Source organism: Thermobia domestica, chromosome 10, assembly GCF_964235325.1.
Source record: "Thermobia domestica chromosome 10, izTheDome1.hap1.1, whole genome shotgun sequence".
NCBI classification, from domain to species: domain Eukaryota; kingdom Metazoa; phylum Arthropoda; class Insecta; order Zygentoma; family Lepismatidae; genus Thermobia; species Thermobia domestica.
Window position 1 is genome coordinate 162,043,764 of NC_137463.1, and position 22,072 is coordinate 162,065,835.

The 22,072-nt window shown below is 35.1% G+C and overlaps 1 protein-coding gene across 1 annotated transcript; it reads right to left on the reverse strand.

Annotated features, from left to right (window-relative positions):
- Positions 1–13,507: 13,507 nt before the first annotated feature.
- On the reverse strand, positions 13,508–21,633 carry LOC145661653 (putative glutamate receptor). Its single transcript, XM_081726976.1, has 2 exons — positions 21,567–21,633; positions 13,508–14,925 (listed from the first exon to the last, which is right to left on the reverse strand). The coding sequence occupies exons 1-2, from the start codon at positions 21,631–21,633 to the stop codon at positions 13,508–13,510; spliced, it is 1,485 nt and encodes a 494-aa protein (XP_081583102.1).
- Between the last annotated feature and the right edge of the window lie 439 nt (positions 21,634–22,072).

The window sequence follows — 22,072 nt, forward strand, 5'->3', positions numbered from 1 at the left end:
TAGCCACGTGGGGCTTAGCGTTGTCCTGTAACAGGAGGATTCTTTTGCGATTCAGACGTGGCTCCAGAGTGTTGAGTTTTTCTTGAACACGGCTCACTTCTGACAATACACAGTTGCATTGATGCTCTAACCAGCTGATAGCAGTTTCCGATGCACGATGCTGCGAACAGTCCACCAAACATACAGGAGGATTTTCTGCTGCGGTGGTGGTTTCGGCTGTTTTGGAACCGGTTCATTGGATTCTAACCAATGATGACGGCGCCGTGGAGCTTCGTACAGGACCCACTTCTCATCACATGTCAAACATCCTGCCCAGAAATGGCTCTTTCCTCAGACGAGGTAGCAAAGAAACAGGTACCTGCTCGCGTACCGGAGTCAAATCATGTGGGAACCATTGACCCAACTTGTAGTGCTTTCCAAGTAGATGGAGGTGTTGCCGAATGGTATCTCCACTCACATTAAATTGTAGTTCCAGTTCCTCACGTGTCCGGTCACTTTTCGCCTCAATTGCTGGATGAAGATCTTCATTTTGTACATGTGTTGGTCTTTCTGTACGTGGTGCGTCTCCGAGTATTTCATCACCGTCCTTAAACTTGTTAAACCATCGCTGCAATGTTGGCATAGTCACGACACCCTCACCAAAAGCCTGGCATATCTTCCTCCCCGCTGCAGTGGCGTTTGATTTCAGTATGAACTCTTATAGCATACACGCCCTTATGACTCTGTGAAGGTCCCATGTTCACTCTGTTCTTACGCAAGTTAACCGTGTAACCAAACTGCCACAACCAGGTAGAATGTGGGATATACCCTCAGCAACAACTGACCTTCACCTTATCTCCATTCGCATTCAACTCAGGGTGTGAGGGCCAATTGAACACAGACCTCCACAAAAAGCCACATAACTTCGTTGGTTACCTTTTTATTATTACCTTGTCTATTGATCCGGTGACCTTTGAATTGGTGAACGCTGCCCGTTACATCATAATTGGTACACGTCATGCTGTGAAAATCAAAGGAGATTAGTACAACGGTTGGGCAGCTGGTGATTAGGTATGATTTCGTATTCGATTCGATAAGAAATGCCTTGAAAGCCTAGGAGGCAGATCTCGTCGTCACCAGTTGAATACACATGTTCAAAATGACCAAATTCAAGAAGCCAAGAAATCCTTATATTTTATACAGCTGACAACGCACGGAATATTATTATTCTACCATGTTCCCTCTGTTATGTGTACTTGACGAAGTAGTCAACTATCATTTATTCCCCTTTGTGGTGGAATTTTAGTAAATAAGTAGAGGTCTGCGCGGATGCTGATATCCGCGGATATCCGCATGAAAATGGGTATTTGCGGATATATATCTATTTTCTGTGCGGATAGCGGATAATGTTTCCTACATTTTTCTACCTAATAAAATGCTGTGATTTTCTGATAATGGTGGAAAGAGCACTAAAAACATTCGTTTTGAATTAAAAGATTTAAAACCAGTTGAAAAATACTAAAATCAAAATACAAGTGTGCTTGAAGCTTATGACTCAGTGACAGCAGAAGGCCAAAAAATGACACGAGAGAGTTGTCCTTTTATTGCTGTTTTCAATATTTTTAGCAGCCGTTTTGTAGGTGAATGACATTTCTGATCTAAACAGAAAGAAACGACAGGCCCCATCGCTACTCCTCAAGTACCGCTATTTGCTGTAAAAAAGAAAAATAATTGCCGCCAAAGCCTCTGTGATAAAGCTGAAAATTTTCTGACCATTCGCCTTGAAGAGGAAGCAATGTCTCCAAATAAAGTTTTTCTAACCTGAGAGGTCAGGAACAAAACCCTAATTTAAAACACCGCATCCCCTTCCATAAACTGAAAACTGGTCTGCAGAATTATCTTTGCCTTTTGTGACAAACTGGAGAAGGGCGTGGGTCACCGAAATAGTAAACAAATCACATCATACGCTCATCTTTCTCTCTTCCTCTCTCTTAAAAAAAAGAAAAATCTTCACTGTTTCCTTTGAAGTACAACAGATACTGAATGCACATTTGCGACCCCACAGGTTTCTCTCTTCGGAGAGGTGCCACGGACCTCAATGAACATTCCGAGGGATTGGAGTTTTATAACATCAATTGTTTCTCTCTCTCTCTCTTTCTTCTTGTGTGTATGTGTATATGTATGTTTTGGGCCTCTGGTAAAGAAAGAAAGAACAACCAATGCGTTGTTTCTTCTACCCTAAATGTGTCCAACAATGAGTGTGGGCTGCAAAGAAAAGCAGTAAATTCTAAACTTCCTCTATTGCCTCTTCCCGAAATTAACGGTATAGACTCCCTATTGGAATTCAAAGTTATTTTCACTTCTAGTTTCAGTAAAAGCGTGGTCGTGAAAGCTTGTATTGATTTTGAGTTTAACGTCCTGTTGAGCACCGAGGCTATATGAGACGTTGACCTACTGATTAGCGTGGAATCCGAACCACATGAGCTCCCTCCGGGAATTGAAACCGGGTCTCCCACGCCAAAGGCACGTACGCTAACCGCTTAGCCACGAAGAAGCTTGGTCGTAAAAGCATGCATTGTATTGCGTTGTTAGATTCGTCGCTTATTTTTTTAAAAAAAATTACTGCAATTACTGGTGCTAGTGTCAGATCGGAATATGTGGATGTGATTGCGGTCCTGTGATTAATTTTTATTTCTTAATAACGGTTATTTCTATTTCGCCTTTGTGCTTAGAACAAATACCCCCTTTTTTATGAGCAATGATGAAGTTTAAAAACTTAGTGACGTGCTCTAAAATTAGTCGATTGAGGGGATATTACCTACGTGGCATTATTTTGGTCCGATATCTGCAGATTTGGAGATCTTGGGTAAGTACATAAATCGTTCATTAATTTCTAATTTGTATCTGCACTGCTTATATTGCGTTTTATTTATCGTAGTTGGTATTTGATCACGAGGAAACTGATATAATATATTATTTCGTTTGATTCAGAAAACTGCGTGTATTATAGAATATGTATGTTGTATATATTTGCTACCTCATTATCTGCGGATGCGGATGCGGGTGCGGATAGAGATGTTGCGGATGCGGGTGCGGATGCGGATAGAGATGCTGCGGATGCGGATGCGATATTTTGTATCCGCGCAGACCTCTATAAATAAGCTAATGAAAACCATTGAAAATTATTCTCATCACTTGATTATTTTTCGAAGAAACAGTGATTAATCTGTTAACTAGTGGTATTTGTTTATTATGTACTAGTTTTTGTTGTACCTTTACATGTTTTTAATACTCCATTAAAAGAACATATACAGTAAACTTTCATTTTATACAATTAGAAAGTACAAGACATTCATCATTGTATTTAATTATAAAATACGATCATCAAAAATTATAAAAAGGAAACAATTTCAAGTTATTGGCCGTACAGAGGTATGGCAGACGAGAATACAAAGTAATGAAGTTAGTACAAGATATGATGATATAATATTTCGTATTTATTCACCCGAAGTTCAGCCTGCTTCCAGAACATCTAAGGAACATTTTAATATAGGATTCTCCATGAGTGAGAAATATCCAGTTTATTCTGTAAATAATGTAAATATTTGTAGTTCTAGGTTATGGGCACTTTTGTGTTTTAAATAAATATTACAAAATATTAATAAATCTCTGCTAAATATTGGAGACTAGTAAATTCAAAATGGCAAAACTTACTTCTGCTGGAAACCGAAATCAAACTGAACTTTCTGAAGTACAGTAACCAAATGAAAATAATAAAGTTAACTCTATAATTAATACCGGTAATATAGTAAATAACAATTGTAAGTAATCGTAAGTCAGTTTCAGTTAAAACTGCTACGAACTTTAAACAACTGAAAAAATCAAGACAAGTATTTTGCGTCATTTTATTAGGCTTTAAAATTATGCTACTCATAAGTGTCGGAAGTCTTATAGAACGGCTACGTCTTTTCACAGTCTCTCCGTCCGTCAGTCTATCTGTCAACAGATATCAGAAGAAAACGGTAAAAGATATCCAGAAACAGTTTTCTGTAATCAATTCAGCATTCTAAGAATAGGTATCATCTCTACCATTAACCCTCTATTCAGAAACCATGTCCAGTTTCAACGTTGATCCCCAGAGAAGAAAAACGGTACAGATATCGACATGTGGTTTCTTGCAATTGATTCAGTGTCTCAAGGAAAGATATCGTCATCACCAACAACGTAGTAATAAAACAGGGAATGTTTTAAAATTTACTATTACTTTTCGTTTCAATATTGACATCAATAGAACGAAAATGGTATGATATATTAAGAAGCATTTTCTTGCAATCTATTTAGCGTCCTGAAAATAGGTTCTACCTTTACCACTAAATCTCTATTGAAACTGGAAGTAGTAGAAATCAACCATTTCCGGTTTCAACGCTGGTCCTCATAGAGCTAACACGGTAAAAGGTAAATGTAAATGTAGATTTGGATTTTTGTAATCGATTCAGCGTCGCAATAATAGCTTCTATCTCCTCTGTTAACCCTCTATTCAAACATAAAATTGTAGAAATCAACCACTCCCGGTTTTAACGTTAATCAACCATATAACGGAAACGGTAAAATATATCGTGAAGCGATTTTTTAATAATAAATTCAGTATCTCAAGGGAATATACCATCACCACCGACAACATTCTATTTAAACCGTAAATGGTTGACATTTACAATTATAATCGGTTTTAATATTGATTTTCATAAAGCAAAATCGATAAGAGATAGTCTATCGAGAAACGGATTTTTACAATCCATTCAGTGTTCCAAGAATCGGATCCATCTCCTCCGTTAGCATTCTCTCCAAATCAAAAGGAGTACAAATCAACTATTTCAGGTTAAAAAGAAATTTTTTGTCTAATCAGTACCCCAAGAATAGCTCCCATCTTCGTTAACCCTCTATTCAAAACGGAAATGGTAGAAAACAACATTTCCGGCTTCAACTTACATCCTCATAGGACAGAAACGGTAATTCATAGCGGCAGCTGGTATTTTGCAATAGATTCAGCGTCTGAACAGATCATATCAACCACCTTTAGCACTCTACGGAAACCAGAAGTATAACCATTTCAAAACATGTAGTCCTTGTTATAAATCTTTTCCTAAAGGCTCCTACCCTCTCATCGGAAGGCTAATTTTATAGTGTTGCTAAATCCACAATTAAGGGTAATGTTTCTTGGTGGTCTACTTAGATAGATTGCGCAGTAAATGTTACCGAGTGGGTACGAATGCCCCCTAATTCTGAGGATGTTATATATTGAAATGGATTTTACCTCCGATTTCATTATTGACTTTCATAGAACAAAACATGGTAAGAGATTTGAGAAACAGTTCCTTGAACAGATTCAATATCCCATGAATGACTATTATCTGAACTTTTATGTACCTTTTGAAACCAGAAGTGATGAATATATCTGATCTTTTGTTTACAACGCTGATCGCATAATGGATGAAATGGACAGAGGCATTAATTGTCAGTTTTTTAAATATGGATTCAGTTCGGAAAAATATTTTCATCTCTGATTTTATTCTTTTATTGCAATAGGAAGTGATAGAAATCAATTAGTACTTATAGTTTCAATGCCAAACCCCATAGAGCCTAAAAAGTAAGAGATAACAAGTAATGGCTTTTAGATATGGATTGAACGTCCGAGGAACAGGTTCTATATTTGATCTTATTCCTCTATTGCAACCTATAGTTATAAATGTACTAGTTCAAGTTTGAGTATTAATCTACCACAGTTTGGAAATCTCCGTAGTTTCACGGGATGAAACTTAAATTCACGTATGTCTTTCTCAAATCAAACACAAAAAGCATTGGTAAGAAACACTTAATGGCTATATGTCCTAAACTGTTTCTGGTAGATATTCTAGGTCCTGGAGTACATTCATTTTCTTCTATTGGAAGAAGTGTAATAAAAATTCAGTTCCGTTCCGGAAGGGATTCAAATAATTTTACGAAAAATAAAATCCTAGAAAAGTACCATTGAGAAGCCCATATAACAAATAATGTGCTATATCCAGCAGAAGTAAAGAAATTGATATCGGTATAACAATGAACGATTTACTTTATGACGTTAAATTTTAAGCACAGATATTCAGCTAGGAGATATTACAGGAAAGATTCTCAATCCGTAGTAAAACTTACTTAAAAGAAAACTACTTACCTTTAATTTAAACAAAATCTTTAACGTGACATTAAATTGTACTACTTACGTTTACCTGCAGTAATTTATATCCCAATTTTTTTGCCAATGTATTAATAGCCAATGCATTAATAATGTTTAATGCAAATATGAAAACTTATCATGTAATTGTAAAGAAAAGACTATGCGTGAAAATGGAGGAATTTCACATGCAAATCAACGTTGGGTCAATTATATACAGTATGTCACATTCATATTCGTACACACCTAAATTTAAAAGAAAACCACTATATATGAAACATACTGATAGTAAAATTGACAGCAGATTGCTGGAGGGGTGAGGTAGGATCATGATAGACATACCCAGTGCAGAAAGGGGTCAAAACAAGCACACCATAGAAAGGCAGAAAAGAGAACATGTGAGAAGTCCCGAATTTACGCCACATTGTTATTCGTACATTTGTACACAGGTTTACATTTTATAGGCTAAGAAGGAAAGAAAACAGCAGTAGAACACGAGCATATCTAGTGTGACGTACATAAAAAGGACATATCAACTGCTGGTGTTAAGCGTGGTGTACAAACGTAGATAAACCCTTCCAAAATGGAGAAGAGTAAATAGCTCGGAGAGAAAGTCAAAGAGACAATCATAAAGCTAGCATTAAGGGGGTGGCCGTTAAGAAAAGTAGGACAATTAATAGGTAAAAGACACACTACATTTCAATATATAGTAAATAAATTTAAGTATAGTGGTTCAGTGAAAAATAAACCAAGAAATTCGAAGAAGAAGAAGTTAACTGAGAAGGACGAGGGAGTGATTGTGAGACAGGTGAAAGCAAATCCCCGACTAAGTGCTCCAAAAGTCCAAAATATAATAGAATGTACTACAGGTAAGAAGGTAAGCACTGAGACGATTCGTCGAGTGTTACACAAATACGGCTACCATGGTCGAATACCTCGAAAGAGGCCATTCATAAGTCGTAAGAATCGTAAGTTATGACTTCAGTTTGCAAAAGAACATGTTAACAAGAGCCAAGAATTTTGGAACAATGTCTTATGGTCAGATGAGACTAAAATTAATATCTTTCGGTCTGATGGGGTCCACAGGGTGTGGCGAAAACCCAATTCGGACAACATTGTTGTAAATAACATACCCACCGTAAAACATGGAGGCGGTTCTATTATGTTTTGGGGGTGAATGTCGGCAAAAGGAGTTGGTAAAATTAAATTTATTGATGGTACAATGGACAAGGTTATGTACCTCGATATTCTTCGGAACAATGTTAAGCAAAGTGCAGAAAAAAGGGGCATGTTACCAACTTATATGTTCCAACATGATCACGATCCCAAACATACGGCAGGTATAAATAGGGACTGATTAATTTGGAATGTACCCAAACAATTGCACACCCCTCCCCAATCCGCTGACCTTAACCCTATTGAACATTTATGGGCTTATCTGAAACCTAGGGTTCACAGCAAAAACGTTTCGTCAAAAGAAGACTTAAAACGGGTGGTGAAGAAGAATGGGCCAAGATCAGTTCTGCCACATGTACTACTCTTGTCAATTCTATGCAGCGGCGATGTATGGCAGTTAAAGCCAAAGGCTTCTTTGTATCTGTAATAACAACCAAGTGTTTCAGAAGTATTTATGTTCAACCAGAAATACATTTCCTTGATTTGTTTATGCGTATCACTCTATTTTCTTTACGATCACCATGTGTACGAATATGAATGTGACATACTGTATATCAAATATATCAAGTGTGGTCTAGGGCATTCAGCGAAACACTAGAATTCTAGAGCAAGTTCTCTCATTTCTAAACAGATATAATAACACTCTCAAAGTATTCACGAGTTCTCTGTATAAGAAGATGATGAAATATAAGGTTGTTAATCAAGCAAAGTTTCTTAACAACTTTGTACTTCATTGTCTTTCTAATCCAATATCCTCACTCAGACAAATTGGTTTTCACGTAGGAAAATAACAAAATTCCTGTAAATGGGGAACAAACGAAGAAACTTGTCAGCCACAACCTCATCATATGTTGATCTCAGTTTTTGCCCTGAAAGAACATTAAATTACTAGCATACTCGATACTCAGTTTCTCTCGAACGTCCTCATCCTCATCACCGTTTTCATAAAAATTATACAAATAAGGAAGAGAAATTTTGGTTATACAAAAGATAGATTCAAAAATATAATCTTTTTGATATAACGTGCATAACTGCCAATTTATGCTGTATAACGAACAAGAGGATGATAATTCAGATACTAATTTCCAAGGCAATACAAATGCAGAAATTAATTCCAATCTAAGTCTTCCAGAAATAATCAATGATCAAAATAGTACAATTCAACTAAAAAAAATTATAACGCAATGTCTTATTACTTTTCTTTTTTTACCTCATCATTTGACGCACATCATCATCTATATCTAGAAAATTTATCAATTTACGCAATTTATTAACCCTAATTTACTAATGGGTAAATTAATAAGGAAAAATCTAACATTATTACAATAAAATTGTCAAAGTTGTTTGTAATGTTTTCTCTCCGGATGTTACTTTAATTCAAGGAACGAGATGTATCAATGATATCCTTTACAATTAAAAATTATACTGTCATTAAACATTTTAGATATGATAAGTATGCATTAAGTATGCATAAGTATTAGTTGTATGCATTAAGAAACTACTTAACTATAGTAAATTTAATTAAATGTCACTAACACTCACCGAAATCTGCAATTTATTGGCCTAAACGTAGAAAACACAAAGTCTTAAAGTTATACAACCCTCTTGAGAACTATACTGAGCACTAATTTTTGAAACAATTTTCTGTAACCTACTTCTTCTGTACTTCTTAAACATAAGTTATATCGGACGATGCCTCAGCATCCATTCTTTCTTATGGGAGAGTTATAAAAATAATAAAGCTAACTCAATTCTACTCAATGCACTACTTCAATTTTCTGCCAATCTCTTATCGACGACGCTCCTACGAAAGTAACATTAAAATCAAATAAGCACTCCTGACTTATCAAATCAAATAAGTATTAATGAAAAATAAATATTGAATAAAAGCACCGCGTAGTATCTACGTTGATCTCTGTAGAAGTGATCACTATCAAATATTTTTTTAAACCCATTTAGTGAAGTGTAGTAATTTTGTCAATCACACAACACAAGCATTATTTCATTCAGAGCTGCAACATATTTCTTCCAACATTAACTGGACTGAACATAAAAATTCTTTCGGTTTCAATATTGATATCCATAGAACACAAGCGATAAGAGATGTCGAACAGCTTTTTTTTCTTAATTCATGTCTGAAAAACAGGTCTCATCTCATCCATGAAATTTCTATTCAAACCGAAAGTGGTAAGAATCGACCGTTTCCAGTTTCAAAGTTAATCACATAAAATGCAGGTAAATTATCTTTTTAATTCATTCAACTTCTCAAAAACAAACCGCCATCACTCGTAATACTCTCCTAAATCGGGAAGTAGTTAAAGTTTACTAATTTTCTGCATTAAATATTTTGTGTAGAAACGATACGAGATGTCGAAAAGCTGTTTTTGACAGTTTCAGCGTATCCAAGAAAGAGATTTGTCTTGATTTTTATCTCTCTCTTGCAGTTGGAGTTGGTAAGAAAGTACGATTTCCGGTTACATCATTGATCACATAAAGAACAAAATGGAAATAGATATCGACAAGCAAGCTTTTGGTATAGATTCAACACCACAAGAACATGTTTCCAACTTCGATTTTATTTCTCTATTTCAACCGGATGTGGTAAAAATCAATTAGTATTTCCGGTTTCAATATTAATCTCCATCGGCAAAAACAGTATGGGATAGCGAATAATATATTTTTGATATGGATTCAGTGTTGGAGGAACAGCTTCTATTATTGATCATATTTCTTTATTGTAACCACTAGTTACTTGTGTACTGCTTCAATATTAAGTATTTAACTCACATAGTTTGGAAGACTAACGTAATTTCACTCTGAAAATGAAACTCATTTGTTTTATTTTATATGTTACTATTTAATACAGCTCAAACTCCTACCAAATTACATAAAATCAGTAAAAAAAAAAAAGAAAAAAGAAAAACTTACTATTGCTGGTGTTTTAAAGTTCTGGGAATATTGATCGTATAATTTCAGATGTAGACTATTCAAAAATAAACATCAACAATTTCTACAAGATCTTCGAAATCATCTAGGATTTGGTCCTTCTCTGATAAACAATAATATAAATAGACTGTAACTAAACTAATAATTCTTTATTTTTTACAATTAACAGGGATCATTTTAAAAAGAAAACAACCAGACTAAAAGAAATTTTTCAACAATTATAAAGAATTATCCATATCTCAGGAATGATATATAATTCATTGAATGTACTCAGCCATATAACAACACTTATTTCTGCTGTTAAGTAACAAGAATGAAGACAGTTACTCCTGAAACTGATTCTCTAAATAAGAATATACGTATATCCTTCAGGAGGAGACAATATGGAAAGAAACATGATGTAAACAAATATAGACACAATATTGTTATGTGGTCATGCTAGATGAAGGAGTTTCCTGAGGCAGCAAGAGAACAAGGCACATGTGAAAACGACACTGTTCTCCCACATCTGAAATCATTATATGGCAGGTACACTCATGTCCAAAATTATTGTCGCATGTCTAAAAATATGTTTTTGTAGGAATATAATTTGATAACGAATTCGCCCTGTATTTCTTATAATGTTAATATGTGTATAATCGGCAAAGACATGTATGTGGCAAATTTGGCAGTAAATAAGAACAATAAAACGAAAATAAAACTTTTTTCTCCATTTAGCAACATTTTGTTTTACTCATTCTAATTTTCATATTTATAATTCTTTTCCTATGAAATTTACCACAAATATATATTACCCGATTATACACATAGTGTCAGTATTAAAAGTACCCTGCAAAATCATTATCAAATTATATTCTTACAAGAAGACAGTTATAGATATGCGACAATAATTTTGGACATGAGTGTACTTACAAGAAACAACTAAGGATGTACTAAATCGAGATTTCGGAAGAAAGATATGTAATAATTACTAAAGTAACGTTGCTCAGATTGAATGTCAAAGTTTCCGACGAGTGCGCCGCAACAAACCAAAATAGTACAAGCATCTTATATTGGTGAATAAAGAATGAAGATATACAATCGTTTATGCGATGAGGAAAAGTAATATATTATTTTGAAATATCAATAAAGATCAGGAAAGACTATGTAACTTACCAAGAAGAAGGAAACTGACTTACAACACGTTCTACTTAAGAACTGAAGTAAACAAAGCCAGATTGGACGGACTGTCGAGCAGCAACTTTAACGATGCTCAAGAGAATCTGTCAGAAACTGCTTTCTGATATCTCTTACCGTTTTCCTTATATGGAAATAAATGTTGTATAGGGAAGTACTAAGACATTTCAACCACTTCCAGTTTTAGAAGAATATTGCGAATGCTGATGGTATATTCTCTTGAGACTGCAAAAAATAACTTGTCTCTATCTATTGCCATTTCTATTCTGTAAGTGTTTACGTTAAAAAAGGAACCTTGATTTCTATAGCTTCCGGTTTGAATAGAGGTTTAACGAATAAGATGGAACTTATTCTTCAAACATTGAATCGATTCAGAAAAACGCTTCTCAATATATCTTACCGTTTCAACCCTATGGATACCTGTATCGAAGCCGAAAGTAATAGTAAATTGGACTACTTCTCGTTTTGGTACAGTATTGTAGGTGATGTTATGTTGTTTTGCGACACTGAATCGATTGCAGAAAAAACTGCTTCCGGTATCTATTAACAAGTTTCTTCTATGACGATCAACGTTGAAACCGAAACTGGTTGATTTCTCCCACTTACTATTTGAGTAAAGGATGAGTGGAGCAGATGGTGCCTATTCTTCTCGATTCAGTGCAAAAACCTTCTTCTCGATATCGCATACCGTTTTTGCTCTATGGAAACCAATATTAAAACCAGAAGCAATAGTAAATTTTAACCAGTTCTGGACTTGGTAGAGTGTTGCGGGTAGCAATGCCATGTTCACTTGGAACGCTGAATGGATTGCAGAAAACCGCCTATCGCTATCTGTTATCGGTTTTTCTTATATAGCCATCAATACTAAAACTCAAATTGGTTAATTTCTGTCATTTTCGTCCTGGTTCAATCCCAGCTCGCGCCAAATGAACTTTGTGGTAGACAAACACCGTGTACGTGTGCTTCCTCGAGATTCTCCAGTTTCCTCCCACTTTCTTGATTCCACCATTTAATTCATTTCTCATAATCACCGTTTCCTTTAGCCTAGCCGGCATAGGTGTGGGACGTAAAACTCAAAGATTTCTTATCATTTTCTATCGTCTTCGGTTTAAATAGAGAAGGTGAGATATATATATTTTTGAGACGCTGAATCGATTGGAAAAACAGCTTCTTGATATCTTTTACCTTTTTGGTTTATGGAAATCAATATTGAATCCGGAAGTACTAGTAAATTTCAGCCACTTCCAGTTTATTAGAGTATTGCGTCTGGTGGTGGTATGTTCTTTTGACACTTTTAATCGACTGCAAGAGAGTGCTTCTCGATATCTTTTACTACCTTTGCTCTATAGAAATCAACATTGAAACCGGAAATACTAATAAAATTCGAACCAATTACCATTTTTGGTAAATTGTTGCGAGTGGAAATTATATGTTGCTTTGAGATGCTGAATCGAATGTTGAAGGACACTTGTCGTTATCTGTTACCGTTTTTGTTCTATGGCGATCAATATTGAAACTGGGAATGGTTGATTTCCACCACTTCAGGTTTGAATAGAAGGTTATTGTAGATGAAACCTATTCTTGAGACGCTGAATGGATCTAAAAAAAAATCGCTTGTCGACATCTCTTATCGTTGTTTACTCTGACATCTTTTGAACAGACAGACAAACGAACGAACAGATGAACATAGCTATTCTATAAGACTTTCGAAACTTATTCATAACATAGTTCGGAAATCAAAAAAAGAACAAAGTCATATACATCTATTATGGTTTGTAGACAAATTATAATTTTAATGGCGTGGTAGACGAGAGAATGGAAGGATGAAGGATGGAAATACAAATGCAATTGGTTCAAGTGCTGGTACTATAGTTTAAAAAGGCGAACAGGCTAGCGGAGGACTAATGTGTAGAAATTCTTAACTGCATATAACGAATTTGTTAATGATTTAGAAAGTGTAAGAAATTATGATGACAATTATAGTAATGAATGGTAATGATATTAATAATCATACTCACAAGTCAGTTAAGATATTTTCTGTTGGTTTGATTGATCTGATTCTAAATTTTTACAGTAACCTTTGTATCGCCATAAGGTACATTCAGCGACAATCGAACATACACAAATACTGAATCCAAAGACGAGAAGGAGAAAGGCTCCAGTTAAATGCTTCATAGAAATCGGAACAGGATTATCATTTGAACTAAATCTCCGAAACGACTTTTCCATCGCTTCTTCTTCCCATTTAAATGTTAGACCACCTTCAAGCATTCTCAGCAACAATGATGGCATTGTTTTACGAAGTATTGAGTTCTTTGGTAATAGAAAGACTGAAAAATAACTGATTACAGGTTCCTCTACAATATGTATCATTGCACGTCCTTCCTGATTTGTGTACTTATGTTCGATAAGGTATTTCAGAGATGATGACTCAAAAGTAACAGCAAAATTTCGATCAAATGCAACACGTGGAAAAACTTTGAACGGTTTAGACGCTATATAATTCTTAGATATAAAAAATGAAATAGGATCTTCAGCACTTTTGAACATCTTTGCTGTGTTAGGTCCACAACCTAATTTCAGACCTGACTGAATAAGTTGTTCCATTGTATTAATGTCTTTCTCGTACATAGGGAGGGTTAGGAAACTGATTAGAGAGCTTTGGTATGCCGAACAGATGATTAAGGAATAAAACACCCACACAATGAACACATATCTTAAGAAAAGTTGTTTTGGTTGCTGTGGGCATGATGATGAGATTAATATTAACAAAGAATTGAAGATAGGAGTTTCAAGAAACAATTCTTGTAAGCTGGGAAGGAATTTTTTGATATAAATCAGCAGTAAGACGAAAACCATTTGAAATATAAATATAACTGTCCAACAGTGTGTTGTAAACGGTAAAACTATACTCTTCCATGCTGGTACTCGCAATGCCTTTGGCACTCCCCAAATAACATATCGTTGGACGTAAGTTGTAGCGAAATACGTTGCTTCAAATCTTTGCATCGTCGGAATTAGTCCAGCTGCACCAATATCAGCCCTACCATAGACCACGTCACCAAGAATTCCACAGTATGTACCGTTTGAGAATTTATGCCCGAATTTCATTCCGTCAACTGGAAAATTCGCTGCTATGGTAAAATTAATTTTGTCTGCTATATCACTTAATATTTTCCCTTCTGTTCCAACAAGTGTACTCTCCAATCCTCGTTTTGCTCGTTGTATCGCTATATTTGGTAGTAATTGAATTGCACTAACGCGTTGAGTGCATTTGTGTAAGTTTCTCAAACTTCTTGGAAGTAATGTAATAGTCGTTAGCGGTTTGAAATGCATTGCATCTGTAGAACATTCATACAAAGAACGAACATTGTGCGCATAGAAGCAACTGGACTCAGAAAATATATCATATGTGTAAACGATCAACTTGCTTTTGTCGAAAGCTACGATGTGAAGAATATTCATTAAGTTAAATTTTAACAGGAAGTTAAACATCCACTGTACTTGTTCTTGAGTGACACTAAAGTCTGAAAGAAATACTAATACATTTGGTAGGGAATTCAAAATTTCTTTATAACTTAAAACGGTCTCCACAATTTGCTCAATTGAAATTAGCATTAATATAATGCTCTGTTCATTAATGATAATATCTAGATGATCAAGTTTCGTAATTTTTGTCACAATACTAATAGAAGATTGAACACATATTGAAAAATTGGTCATCAAAACATTTGAAACATCTGTCGAAGGTTTGGTATGAAGTAGAACTACGTGATTCTGTATTAACGAATTATTTCGTAATATATAACAAATACACCTTTGCAGAGGGGTTTCCAGAGGTGTATATATAATGCCGTCTTTGTTACACACTCCTACTGTTATTCGCTGCAATGTCATGATAATAACAGGCCACATGAATTTGCTCTTCAGATTATTTATGGAGTTCCTGAAAGAAATTGGAAACACTTATATTGAACTGAGAACAAATATTATAATTAGTTTAAAACTACTTAAACTATCATGTAGAAAACTTAGATTTTCGAAAAGAGAAAGTAATTAAAAAATGTGACTATTCCATACTTAGTAACGTAACTGAATATACCGAGGTCTTATACGAGTTTTGTCATTGCTAGTTTAAGATTATTTTACTACTATTATATCATGGGATCCAGTAGGCATATTACATTATTGACTTATTGAATATTCATGTCTTCTATAGACTGACTGTAAGACAGAAACTACAAACCACAAAATAAAAATCTTCTAAGATTTGTTTTCAGACCACAACCTTATCAGTATGGTTTTGTTAATATTTCCTGTTTGTTTGTTTGTTAAGTCAAATCTTAGTACCTAAATTTAACGCACTTCTATACTAACTGAAATTTATTGCAGACACTTAAATCCAATATAATATAATGTTCTGAGATAATCGTCATTTAGCTTATCGATTTACAACAAATTTAAGTTATTACAAATACAAATATAATCCAATGCTTATGTGTTAATTTATGTTATACATTTATGTTATATTTAGTTGAACGGGAATTAAAATTTTATGAGTGAATTATACCTTCAGGCGATAAGTCATTAATCATATTATTAATGTAATATCGTGGTGTTACTGTCATAATGAAGATCCTAATGAGAGCATATCAGTGTCAGTTTTACCTCATTAAATAAAATGGTTCTCGTACAGTACAAATTTTTAGGTTTACTGAAAAATTTGTTCCCTTCTATTTTGCGAAAAGTATGTCTGAAGTTTACCCATATAGTAAGTCTGTTAGAGATGGACCACTTTTTTTCTGCCTCCAGGAACTCGCATCATTATCATGTAGAGCACGTTTTTCAGCATGAAATCCAAGAAATGACTTTCTGTAACTATAACTATACGTTTTTATAGTCAAAATGATATACATTATTTCTACCAGAAATTTAATCTTGAAACAATGGCTGACTGGTCCATCTATCCCATAATACGTCATGTGTACTGTGAGAGTGATGGATCATATGCAGAACCTAAACAATAAGTAAATAAATTGGAACAGTTTTGTTTAAATACGTTATATTAATAACGTAGATATTATACAGCTATCAAGTTTTTACAGAAATATAATATTCATTTCATATAATCAAATATTGATTAAACTAACCAGGGGAGGTCCCGAGATATTACTCTGACTTCATATTGATACTATGCTGAATTGACTTGTTTTTACATATGAAACAATTACGCAAACGGAGAAATCCTCCATCATAAGAGTGTTTGAATTACGAACGTCAAGAGTTCAAAATTGAACAGATTTTGCAGAAAGTTTTAAGTAATCATTTCTTGAGTTAGACGCTTAAGTTTGGTATTTGGGTGTTTCTTTGGGTGTCCAGCATATTAATGAGGTCAAAACATGCGCAGTTTACGAGATAAGGGCACTTAGTGTGGAGGGGGTGAAAGGTAATAGCGTCTTAAAACTTGAAAATTGCTTCCTGTTTGGTACACCGGGTCGATAAGCTAAGAACATGTATTTGATACGCCTATTCTACTAGATTGTCATTCAAATATCCCCTGTCCTGTGTGGCCACCTTTAAATTGAACAAAGAATTGTCTCCGAAACGCTTTGCCAGGCGTGTGAAATTCAATGAATAACGACGTGTTATTCATAAGTAATCTTGTGATAATCTATATTGTGATGTTCTTGCCTTCTGTAGGTAGGAGCGAGACTGTATTTTCTCAAAAGACTCTGTTACCATTGTGTTGTTTAGCCCAGATCAGTTGTCCAACAAACATTTTGCACTTTGCGCACTCCAACATACTATTATATGTGGAAAACAGAAATCAGTTTTTTGTTAAAATGAAGTTAAACCAAATAAATTATCCACCACAGGCTGGCACTGACAGTGAACACGAATATCAATCTACACCTCAGGCATCTTATTTGTAGTCAATTGCGCGGAATGGGCGCTTCAAACAGATCGCGCAGCGTCAGAGCGGTCGACCGCAGAACTATCCTGAGTGGTACTCCGAACCTTGTTTGCATATGTTTATGCATTGTGGAAGACGGTGTTTCAATACGTCATCGCTTCCAATGTTCTGTTAGTTTTCAGCGAATTGAAATGTCGACTATGGGAAAATATTGGTCAAACTCCAGGGAATATTTGAAGATATTTAGCGATTAAATATGCCGAAAAATTAAAACAAAAATGATTAGCGGGAATGTGCGGCTTAAAGCTGTGAACAAAGCAGCTTTTATTCTGGAGAAAGCGGATGTTTGCATACATCATCGCTAGCTGATTGTTTTTTTCTTGGCCGCATTTATCGCCGAATATCGTAAAATGTTCCCTTAAGTTTGGCCACTATTTTCCGACAATCGCCATTAAAATCTGTTGAATATTTTATAAAAATGCTAGCGATGAGATATTGAAACACCGTCTTCCACAATGTATAAGCAGAGGCCTATTGGGGTCGAAGTCCCGTCCCGTTCAGAAGACAATTTACAAGTTCTATTAGGCTATACCCTTCATCTCCTCTCTAACAAGTACACTTATCTCGTAAAATGAGTACGTTTCGATCTCACCACTGTGCTGGGCACCCAAGAAAACCCTTTCGACACCAAAAATGAAGCGTGTATCTCAAAAATAGTTACTTCAAACTTTTTGTAGAATCTGATCAATTTTGAACTTTTAATGCTCGCAATTCAAACACGCTTGCGATCGAAGATTTCTCCGTGTGATTAATTATTTCACATGTAAAAATGAGTCGATTAAGCATAGTAAAATCTAAAAAAAATGTAACATAAAAAATCTAAAAGTGGACCTTCTTTTTAGCATGGAATCTAGAAAAGAAACATTTGCAAATGGCAAGAATATATAAATTTCATGTTTTAAAAAGAAATATTAGTGTTAGTAATTACATTGTACCGTACATTGCATCTTGTTTTGTATGTTTGGAAACTTTGCCAAGCAAATCACAAACATCATATTTCCTATGTGGTCCATATTTCCCATCAAGGCAGTGGTTCATCAATCCCTAGAGAGAGCAGTAAGAAGGATAGTTTACTTGCTGTTGTAGTGGAAACTTCATTGTTTTCATTAACACATTCTTTTATGATGAAATGCGTTAATAAAACACAAAACCGAAGACATCTACATCAAAAACATTAGATATTGCTTTTGAATGAAATATGACAAAGTTTTGACTTACCTAAAATAAAAGATCTAGTCTACTCTAGAACTGTGGACTTCTGCTTCAGGAAAATACTGCGTCTAGCATACATCCGTCATGACACTACACCAATTTTTCACGCTCCACTCTGGTGGATAGTTTACGAAGTACGCCCCTAGTTCGTCTTAACTAGTGGTGGGCACAAAAACCGGTTTTCCGGTTTTCGGTTTTTCACCGGAACCGGTTCGGGTTTCTCCGACACCGGTTTCGGTTTTCTTCAAAACCGATTCCGGTTTTTTTTCCAAAATTTGTTCTATTTCTGACCAGAATGGTGTTTCGTTGTTCTCCGGAAACCAAATCCATTTCCACAGAAATAGTTTTGTGTGTTTTCGAAAAGTTTTCACCGAAACCAGTTTCGGTGAAAACCGAACTGGTTTTGAAGAAAACCGAAATGTCGGTTTTTCGGGTTTCGGTTTTTATAGAAACCGGTTTTCGGTTTTTATAAAAACCGGTTTTGCCCATCCCTAGTCTTAACCAGGGAATCATGTCTACCGGACTTACCCTATGTATACTTTCGTTCTGCTCACAAGGGAAGTTCGGGAGAAAGTACTGGCTTGCATAGAAACTAAGCATGCCATTTCAAAAATGATTTTATGCTGACCGCAGCAAGCTAATAAATTCCTGCATGGTTGAGAACTGTTCGAATGATTCAACTTGAAAGTTTATATTTGAAAAAAAAATGAGTATACAGTATGTACGTACATATAAACGCGTTAAGTGCAAAATTATTAACAACGAATATCAACATACTAATTAAAACCTATCGGAGGTAACAGATTTTTTTTTTTTTTTGCAATAACTAACGGGTTTGTTAGTTAAAATTAGTCATTGTGCTTCACAATAATGGTAAGTTAGAGATGAAAATTGATCAGTGTTGTTGCTCTGTTCTTTGAAGAAAGGACGCAAGCAAAGGACTTCCTTGCACTATGAATATTTTATATGTGCAATTGCGTTGCATCCATCAAGGAAACAGTTCGCATAAACAAAACAAAAAGCCAATTCGACAGGTGATTCAAAATGTATATAATTTTTTCGGTAACCTGCCTTATGGAACGCAAACTGAAACAATCCATTGTAGGGGAACGTGGGGCATAACGGGGTAGGGGGGCATAACGGGGTATCGGTATTTTTTGAACTGTAATTAACTGCAATCTAGCGATAAGTACCTAAACAAGATTCTCAAGGACGAAGGGCTGTTGCGCTTGAGCAGCGTTCTTATCAGTTGAAAAGGAACAGTGCTGTGTGTCAGTTTTTTGTTTTCGTGCTATGGCATATAACGATTGGGATTTTACTTCTGTCAAGGTAAGGCAAGTTATTTATTACACACTTTTAAACTATTGATATGTTGAAAGAATATTTCTTCTGTGTTTGTTGTGTGTTTTTGAGGTTTACGGATTGTAAGTTATAACAGAGATACTCGTTGATTTAACACTACAACTCATCTGGGGCAAAACGGGGTGGGGCAAAACGGTATTGCAATCACCCCATATTGCCCCATTACCCCATTATGCCCCGTAAGAGTATCGATTGTGTAGTTTACTATCCAGCTCGAAACATTTCTTGTTAATGCTGGGATTGCATTTGCGCAGTTTTGTTTAAGTTTTTCATGCTGAATTTTCAAAATTTGGTTATGTTGATTTGATGTCAGGAAATATTAAGATTTAACTGACAATAATTCGATGTAATCTGCATAAACTTTGTAGTACAATTCCCAATGATCACATTTTTTCTTTTTCTTAATAATGCCTAATTCAGAATGTACCTTTTGAAGTAATTATCAACATTTTTTTTTTTTTTTAAAAAAAAGAGTACTCATCTTTTGTTATATTTGATTATTGAGTCTAATAAATATTTCATAAAATTCAAGTTGTGTTGTATAATAGTAATCATATATTGTTGTTTTATGATAAGTCTATATTAGAGCTGGATATTATAGATGTAATAGTGTACGGGGCAGTATGGGGTAGGGGCATAATGGGGTTGACTGAAATCCAATGTTCCATTATGCCCCACGTAGGGGGCATAATGGGAAAAAGAGCCATTTTTGGAATAAGCTAAGCAAAAAGGTCCAAAACAATATTTTTGAAAGGATTTGCTGGTTGAAATATCACAATAAATGTCCAACGTGTCTACCACAGAAAAATTACTGCAATTGAGATATTGGTTACCAATTTAGAAAGGCAAATATCTTAGCTTCCCCATTATGCCCCACGTTCCCCTATCGCGGTGATCGGAACTGATTCATTAGCATGGGCATGAACTTTATTTGATTGTTTCATTGGTACATCATAACTTCCACATGAAGAACTTTCATACTATGTACAAATCTCCTGCCATGATCTTTGATTGGTCGGAATCCAAACAAATGAAATGATTGTACAAATCGTGTGCAGTTCTTTCATATATTCTTAACCATTATGTCTTTGCCAAGCGTCATCCAACTTTTGCAATGGACAATTTGTCTGTGAATGGATCCCAATCGTCAAACAGTAGCAAGTTCAAACTACCAGGTCGCTAGGAGGTTCAATCGTGCATTTAGCGTTGAATCTCTCGGAAAGTTTCCAACTGTACATGAATTTTGATAGCGTGTAATCATCATGAATTTGTCTTTCAAATTGTATGCTTAGTTTCTCTGTAGGCGAATTTTTTCTCCCGAACTTCTCTTGTCAGTAAGTTTTATCGATTGCTACGAGAATTCTGGTTAATGTGAGCCAAAAAGACAAAAAGGAAAAAAAAAAAACTCACTGATACTATAGTATAGAATTTGACAGCAAATATCAAACACACGCAGATTGATACCCTGTTTATAGTCTCATAGAGTTTGCTTTCAAGAACATTTGAATGGTTGTCGAGAAAATTAAAACCATGTACGTGTATGTGGGGATGTTATAGATAAAATGAGCAGCTGCTTCTGATTCGTAATTAAATTATTATCCATGAGAGAATAAATGAAAACATAGTTATGGATGAAATAGTACTAAATACTTAACACATAACACTTTTAAGTCATGAAATAACACTACAGAATAAACTAAACTATTTTAAAAATTCACAATGTATTTCATAACAGTTTTAAGTACTCGAAAACTACTTGAAAGCAAATGTAACAAATTTGAATGTACTATGAGGTCTATCGGAAGAGTATCTGACCACGATCTCGGAAAAACAATGTTCTGATCTCCTTCAAACCAGTTTCCTTCTGATTCCACGCACCGAGTTTGGTAGCCTATCCACTGCTAGAAACAGGCCTGGCACCCCTCATCGGGAAGTGCTACGAGAGCACCGTCGCATTACACAAGACCTTCTTTCGGATGCGAAATTGTATTTCTTACTTTCACTTTTTGATTTTTGAGAAGTGGACAAACTCTTACGCAGCT

Coding starts and splice junctions, on each gene's coding strand:
- LOC145661653 (XM_081726976.1), bottom strand. CDS start 21,633: ATGGATAATAATTTAATTACGAATCAGAAGCAGCTGCTCATTTTATCT. Junction 14,926..21,566: donor TATAACATCCCCACATACAC/GTACATGGTTTT, acceptor TTCACATCGTAG/CTTTCGACAAAAGCAAGTTG.